Source organism: Coregonus lavaretus (assembly GCF_964263955.1).
Source record: "Coregonus lavaretus genome assembly, chromosome: 15".
NCBI classification, from domain to species: Eukaryota; Metazoa; Chordata; class Actinopteri; order Salmoniformes; family Salmonidae; genus Coregonus; species Coregonus lavaretus.
In genome coordinates this window covers 20,017,537-20,025,868 of record NC_140002.1, presented here as the reverse complement: position 1 = coordinate 20,025,868, position 8,332 = coordinate 20,017,537, and the positions used below count along the sequence as shown (strand labels likewise).

Below are 8,332 nucleotides of genomic sequence, written 5' to 3'. Positions count from 1 at the left end.
AATTTAATATTGGAGATGGGTTCATAAATTGGATCCAGCTTTTATATAGGAACCCCTGTGCGAGAATACTCACTAACCAATCAATGTCGCCCCGATTTAACCTCCACAGAGGGACAAGGCAGGGTTGTGCGCTGTCGCCTATGCTCTTCGCCCTAATTATTGAACCTCTCGCTCAAGCGATCAGATCTCATTCAGCAATACACGGCTATAATACTAAAGATACTCTAAATAAGATTTCCCTATACGCAGATGATATTCTCCTCTATGTAACAGAACCCCACGCTAGTATTCCAGCTATTCTTGAGGTGATTAATTTGTTTGGTACCTTCTCGGGATATAGAATAAATTGGAACAAGAGGGAATTAATGCCCATACGGTTGCAAAACACCTCCTGGCTAGAACATCTTCCAGTTAAGTTATCTTCAGAAAAATGTATCTACCTTGGAATTGTAGTTACCAAACAATACTCCTTACTATTTAAAGAGAATTTCCCTTCTCTGATGCAAAATCTCAAGGCAAACAAACAGTTTTGGAGAACTCTCCCAATTTCTCTGCTCGGAAGAATTAATGCCATTAAAATGGTCTTCCTCCCACAACTGCTCTACCTATACCAGAACATCCCAGTATTCATACCTAAATCATTTCATAAACAACTGGACTCTATTATCAATCCTTTCATCTGGGATTATAAAACACACAGGATAGGTATAAAACACCTATGTAAATCCAAGATGGAAGGAGGATTGTCTCTCCCAAATTTTATATTTTACTATTGGGCCGCTAACCTCCGCGCTGTTACGTTTTTGCTGGATGACGCAACCCCGCCATCCAGCTGGCTTAGCATGGAGCGGGAGGAGTGTCACCCCTTCTCTATTGGTGCCGTGATTTTGTCACCTGTTAATCTGGAGATGTCACTTTACCATAACAATCCTATTATACATAGCACAGTCCGAATCTGGAAGCAAATTAAAGTCCACTTTGAGCTTAGACCAATATCATTCATGCTCCCTGTTGCCAGGAATCCCTCCTTTGCCCCCTCTAACCTTGATAACACCTTTGAGCGATGGGGAGAGTTGGGGATAAGTACCATAGGGGATTTATATATAGGAGGGACCTTTGCTTCCTTTGAAGCGCTGAGGGAAACTTATAACCTTCCCAGAAGTAACTTTTTCAGATACCTACAAATTAGAGACTATGTTAGAAAACACCTCCCAACATTTGAGAATGCTAAACCTTCCATGTTTGACGGATGCATAAAAATATGCCCCACCTCAGACAAACTGATATCTCGTCTATATGACGCTTTTCAATCTGTTAGCGCACCCTCTACAGATGCCATTAAGGCAAAATGGGAGGAAGAACTAGGGACTGATATTTCGGTGGCAGACTGGGAGGATAGCTTGGAGTATATCCACACCTGCTCCATTAACTCCAGACATCGTCTCATACAATTTAAGGTATTACACAGATTACACTACTCCAAAACTAAACTGCATAGGATATTTCCTGATACATCCCCTATGTGTGATAAATGTCAGGCTGAGCAGGGTACACTACTCCACTGCTTTGCCCTATGCTCTAGTCTGTATGGTTATTGGTGTGGAATATTTGGGGTCCTCTCTGAAGTTCTGGAGACTTCAATAGACCCAGACCCGCTTCTGATAATCCTGGGAGTGTCCGATTCCCTAAACGGATTAACCAACTCCCAAAAACAACTCATCTCTTACAGTCTCATTTCGGCAAAAAAATTAATCTTGTTGTTTTGGAAAAGGAGGGAAGCGCCCTCTACCAAATTATGGCTCAGCGAAGTGGCAAAAACTGTACACTTAGAAAGAATTAGATATATTCTGAACAATAAATTATCAACATTTGATCAAATCTGGCAGCCTTTCCTCTCTTACCTGGACCAGTCGGTGCTGTGAATTTGTACTTTTTAACGCACTCTCAATTGTCATATTGTAATCTACCTTTGGGCAGCGTGTGCTGGCCCTGACACTCGAGCAGTCGGGAGGGGAATAGGGTGGAATAGGGGGGGATAAGTGGGGGGGGTTACATATACCCTTTTTCTTTCTACCTGTCCCTGTTCTGTATGTCGTGTTTTGTAATATTTGTTTTGTGTCCAGAACTCTGGGTCTTGTTGTTCATGTCTGTTCTCTTATGTTTAGATAAGAACTGTACACATGTCTTTCATACCTATACACCATTCTTGTGTGTGTTCAATAAAAAAATATTTGAACAGAGAAATGCTAAAGAATCCTACAGTATGGAAAGTCTTTAGCCCCATCCCTAATGTTATGGGAGTTGCATTTATTGCATTTCAATACACTTGCATTTTCAATTACCCATAAATTACTCACTACTTGTACAACTATGTTGGATTGCCTAAATATTCAACATTTTCTTGACAGTCAATGCCAGTGTATTCTATGGCTGCCCTAAGTACATGCCTTTGTCTGTCTCCTCAGTCTGGAAGGGTGACTCGGCTGATGGATAGAAATGATGATGGGGTGATCTCATCCTCCAACTCTGATGACATCTCTATCTACTCCTTCACTGACTGTGAATCTGAGGTAAGACAGTTGTACACCATGTCTTTGTTGAGTGACATCACTGTAAGGAGAATAGTCTCTGACTAGTTGACTCTGATACCCAGTCTGATGATGAGGATCATGAAAGGAGGACACCACTGCTGAAAGTGAAGGATGAGGAGGATGGAAAGGTGACAAGGCTTAAAGTGAGGGATATAGTAGAGGACGACGATCTTTCTCTCCACTCCTTCGATGAGTCAGACTTTCTGGTATGTTCTGCAGCATGTATTTGAGTAACTCTTTGACTGAATGTGGAGAATGGACTATGACCAACTAGCTCTCTGACACACAGTGTGATAATGGCAATGATGCCTCTGCTGAGGACAGTCCAGGGCCTTCAAAGGAACCACTGAGAAAAGGGGCTTCACTGAAGGACCCTCGACTGGTAGGCTCTTACGTGTGTGTGTGTGTGTGTGTGTGTGTGTGTGTGTGTGTTAGTGGTGCGCGGGTCAGCTGTTTGTTCAACCGAACCCACCCGCAATTGCTAATAACCCATCCGCAACCGCCCGACTATATGTGATAAAGTGAAAATCTGAGGCCCGCACCTGACCCTAACCCGCAAATATAGAACACCGTCAGAACGATTTCTTAGCAGGGGGTGCAGGATTTTTTTGTGCCTAGTTTGGATATGTTTCTGCTTATAATTTCCAACATTTTGGTAGGCTATTTGTTAGTCAACTTGTCTATAATTAGATAGAAGACTAAATAAACCAAAAACTTTTAGGGATCAAGAAGAAAATGCAATAACTTAAGATCAAAAGGGAAACATTTTCTGTGCAAAATTTCCAAATGACATCAGTTTGACGGGTTGAAAACGACCAGACATGTTTCTGATAAGATTTCAGTTTGGCTTGGATGCACATTTTATGTGGTTGAAATATTATCAGCTTTTATGATGCTGATAAAGCAGTCCCTAGCTGCGCATTTGCATTCCCTCAAGATGCTGAAAGAAATCATATTTCTCCACTGCTGTTCCCGAGTCAAAATAAAGCCTACATTTGGTGTAGCCTATCATTTTACTGCAAGAAATGCTTAATTCTGCAGGAGTTAATATTAAGACTGTGAGAGGTTAAAGATCTACAGTCAGTGTCCAGATTTCAGTTTCCATCTAACCCATCTGAACAGTAGGCTGTTTGTTCCCTTGACGTGCCATAGGCCTATTTGAATCCCCCTCTTGTGACTGTCGAATTTCTATAGTGCCTCACAATCATCAAACATAACATAGGCACTGCCATCATCCTCTTTTAACACTTCACCAAATATTTTCCAAACATTACTTTTCTGGCCGTCCCTTCTTTATTTTCAACTTTCCATTTCGTAGCTTTTCTCTTATTGAATTAAAGCGTTTGGTGATTGGTGTGTAGTCTATCTGGCGCGCGTCAAGTTATGCCCTAAAGTTTAGGCTTACACACTAATGCCAAATAGCCTATAGATATAACTTGCACAATAATTATACATTTATGGATTTTTTAATGTATTGTTTTCTGTTTATTCAACAATATTTCATGACCCTAAATCCCCCGCCCTGTGGATATAACCGCAGGACTTCTGGTTATGAGTCAACCCGCGCATCACTAGTGTGTGTCACATCTCAATTGTTTGACCCGATGTCTGTACATATTATTGTGGCCAAACCCAACATCCCTCTCCCTGCCTCTGTGAGTGCCCTGAAGAAGGTGTCACGCCAGATGGAGGTGGTCCCTTCTGTCCGGCCCTGCAGGCAGCAGCTGGACAAGAAGACACAGTGGACCAACACCAATGAGGAGAGCCTGAGGAGAATTAAAGAAAACCTGGCCTCCATAGAGCTTGACCTGGAGGAAGGCCTGAAGACGGTCAATGACGGTCTGGACATCAACCAAGAGAGGCAGAAGAAGAATGAGGGATGCTTCAGAGCCTGGATTGAGAAGTGGATGGGGAGGAGGAAGGATGAAAGACTGAGGGATGAAGATGTGAATAGGGAAGACAATGGGAGGAGGGGCGAGGAGTTGAGGGCACTGATCCAAGTGATGAAGAGAAACTGCAGCAAAATGAGATCTTGAGGCAGTAGACCTGGACAGTTGGCTGAATGACTTGGAAAGGTTGAAAGTGGCTTTCAAGAAATGCACTGGAGAGATGGCCGAAATGGTAGAGAGCATGGCAGAAATGAAGACCAGCATAGCCAAGAACAGGCTCCTCAAGCTTGAAAAAAAGAAGTATGAAGTCCAGCGCTTTGTAAGTTACTCTTACTTATTGAGTGTAGTCATGTATCTAATGTATTTATAGATTAGTTATACAGTATATCTAGAGATTGTGTATAACATAGCACTGTCCTGACAGTTTGTTTGTTGTTTCTGGTATTACAGAGCCCAGGGAAAGTCTCTGGTCCTGTGCCTGGCCAGACTTGCCTTTCTCCTCTTGTGACCTCAGCACCCTGGACCCTGGCTGAAGCCCTACGGGCCCTGCCCTCTCCAGAGGATGTCCCAAAGCCTCTGACTCCTCCCAGCCCTGTCCCTGTCATTGTTGCTCCGCCTGCTGTGGAGTACTTACCATACCACCACAGCCCTCGCCTGGCCCCAATCACCAACCTGAGCGAGAACGGTAGGAAGCTGCTCCAGAAAATGTCAGGAGTGGCCCCACAGGTGAGAGGAAATACAGAAAGCCCTTGCCTGGCCCCCATCACCAATACAGGAAGCCCTCGCCTGGCCCCCATCACCAACCTGAGTGAGAACAGCAGGAAGCTGCTCCAGGAAATGGCGCAGAAAATGACAGGAGTGTACCCACAGGTGAGAGGAAACAGGAAGGGGATATTGGCCATATGTCCTACAGTATATCATAACTCTAGATATCGTAGCTCAAGAGTAGAAAATAGCCATAAGCTTATATTACTTTATCTCCTTGTCCAAAATATTCAGGAAGGGAAGGTCAAAAGGAAAAAGGGCAAGGCAAAAAAGCGAGTGAAGCAAGAGCAGGCTAGTAACATGAAGCAGGTGGAAAATGTTGGAGAAAGTAAGGAGGACAAGAAAGAGGAAAATAAGAGTCTGAGGAAGAGGTGAGGAAATAGAAGAAGGAGAAGTAGAACATAACAAGGGCATTTTTGAGATTTATAGAAATAGAATGAGGTAGAGAATTATAGAAATAGAATGAGGTAGCAGAGAAAGAGCAGCTATCTGATGTGTAAGTGAAAACTACTATTTATTGTCCTGTTTGATTGACAGGTTTCTCCAGTGGCTGCTGCCCAAACTTAGATGTTTGAATAAATAATGGCCATCTACTACTACAACACACACACACACAGATATTTTGAGTATTGCTTACTCCTCCAATACACACAGAAACTTAATTTCAGACACAGGAACTATGTTTAGAAAAATACACATATTGGTCTCGTTCTAATATTTTGAGACATGCACTATTCTTTAAAATAAAAAAACTACAAAAAATGTTTGAAATATGCATTTTCAATAAAGCTTTTGAAATTGCAATTATTTGTGTCAGACTGTTTTTTTGTTCTTCATTAATTACAGCAAGGGAACAATTATTGTAGTGACATTACATGACATGTTATGTACCAGTGGGTGTTTTATATTCTGCTGTCCTGCACTGGATCCCACTGTAGGTGGCAGTAGTGCACAAAATAGTTGGTTTGCTCACCAGAAACCCAACCAGGCAGAGAGACTATTGTTACCATGCAACGAGCAGATGCTTCAGTGCAGGGTTGCCATGTCCGCAGTTTTGCTAACATTTGGGCTACTTTGAAAACGATGTCGCGGGGGGTAAACATGGCATTTCTTCAAACAAAACATATTTTTCACTGTGACCTGCTGCTGACTACCAGGCAGTGAGCAGGCAGGTTGTTACTGAATGAGCAGTAGGAAGGGGGAGGGCCGTGTTCATTCAAAAATCATGTCAAACACTATTATTGCAACTTATTATGTGAGTTGTTAAGCATATTTTTACTCCTGAACTTATTTAGGCTTGCCATAACAAATGGGTTGAATACATATTGACTCAAGACATTTCAGCTTTTCATTTTTTATAGCTTTCTAAACATTTCTAAAAACATAATTCCACTTTGACATTATGGGGTGTTGTGTGTAGGTCAGTGACAGAAAATCTCAATTTATTCCATTTTAAATTCAGGCTGTAACACAACAAAATGTGGGTGTGAATACTTCCTGAAGGCACAGTACATGTACAAGCTTTGAGGGTTTTTTGAAAGAGAAAATCCATCATTATTGTGTGCCTACTGTAAATATGGCTGCCACTTGTCTTTTCCTAGGAATGCTCGGAACATGGCGCGGGATGTGCAGAATTCCTTCTATGACATCGTTGAGGAGGTGGGAGGTCTCACACACACACAGGCTGTGGCTTACATCAAGAAGCTGATGACCAAGGGCCGCTACTCTCAGGACGTGTGGAGCTAAGGAAGATTAAGTTAACGTTACAGCACACCCTCACAACCCCATATGTTAACCTATTTCTTTCGGGTGGAGGGTGAGTGGTAACGGAAAACAGTTTTAAACTGTTTTTGGAGGTAACGTGTCAGCACATAATCACTAAATGGAAAGACGTATGAATGAATGTTTGTTGTACTTATTGTCTTGTTGTGTAATCTTACTGACAGCATTTTGTAGAGACTCGTGCTGTGAGGTAGTGCAATTCATTCAAGATTGGTTGGGAATGGGCTCATACTCCAAATCGACCCCTAACCCCCAGGCCTTTCATGTACACTGAACAAAATATAAACGCAACATGTAAAGTGTTGGTCCCATGTTTCATGAGCTGAAATAAAAGATCCCAGACATTTTCCATCCACACAAAAAGCTTATTTCTCTCAAATTTTGTGCACGTGTAACCACGCCAGCCCAGGACCTCCACATCCGGCTCCTTCACCTGTGGGATCGTCTGAGACCAACCACCCGGACAGCTGATGAATCTGTGGGTTTGCACAACAGAATAATTTCTGCACAAACTGTCAGTAACCGTCTCAGGGAAGCTAATCTGCATGCTCGTCGTCCTCACCAGGGTCTTGACCTGACTGCAGTTTGGCGTCGTAACTGACTTCTGTGGGCAAATGCTCACCTTCGATAGCAACTGGCATGCTGGAGAAGTGTGCTCTTCACGGATGAATCCCGGTTTCAACTGTACCAGGTAGAAGTCAGCGTGTATGGCGCCATGTGGGCGAGCGGTTTGCTGATGTCAACATTGTGGACAGAGTGCCCCGTGGTGGTGGGGTTATGGTATGGACAGGCATAAGCTACGGACAATGAACACAATTGCATTTTAAATCGATGGCAATTTGAATGCACAGAGATACCGTGACGAGATCCTGAGGCCCATTGTCGTGCCATTCATCCGCCACCATCACCTCACGTTTCAGCACAATAATGCACGGCCCCATGTCACAAGGATCTGTTCACAATTTCTGGAAGCTGAAAATGTCCCAGTTCTTCCATGGCCTGCATACTCACCAGACATGTCACTGATTGAGCATGTTTGGGATGCTCTGGATTGACGTGTACGACAGCGTGTTCCATATCTGAATTCCCAGTCATGTGAAATCCATAGATTAGGGCCTAATTTATTCATTTCAATTGACTGATTTCCTTATATGAACTGTAACTCAGTAAAATCTTTGAAATAGTTGCATGTTGCGTTTATATTTTTGTTCAGTGTAGATTTGGTCCACGCGCTCCTTTTAAGGTTATGGAACATTTTGGAATAAACCAATAGATTTTTTTATAAAATAGAGTGCAGACCTTCAT

At 42.7% G+C, this 8,332-nt stretch overlaps 1 protein-coding gene across 1 annotated transcript; it reads left to right on the top strand.

The window, feature by feature from the left end:
- Positions 1-3,607: 3,607 nt before the first annotated feature.
- LOC311142233 (uncharacterized protein) lies at positions 3,608-6,047 on the top strand. Its single transcript, XM_084177839.1, has 3 exons — positions 3,608-4,799; positions 4,931-5,350; positions 5,783-6,047. The coding sequence occupies exons 1-3, from the start codon at positions 4,701-4,703 to the stop codon at positions 5,810-5,812; spliced, it is 549 nt and encodes a 182-aa protein (XP_084033965.1). The 5' UTR covers positions 3,608-4,700; the 3' UTR covers positions 5,813-6,047.
- The last annotated feature ends 2,285 nt before the right edge of the window (positions 6,048-8,332 follow it).

Bases quoted from the DNA above. Each gene is read 5' to 3' on its own strand.
- LOC311142233 (XM_084177839.1), top strand. From the start codon at position 4,701: ATGGCCGAAATGGTAGAGAGCATGGCAGAAATGAAGACCAGCATAGCC. The intron at 4,800-4,930 runs GTAAGTTACTCT...CTGGTATTACAG, and splicing joins AGTATGAAGTCCAGCGCTTT to AGCCCAGGGAAAGTCTCTGG. The intron at 5,351-5,782 runs GTGAGAGGAAAC...TTTGATTGACAG, and splicing joins TGACAGGAGTGTACCCACAG to GTTTCTCCAGTGGCTGCTGC.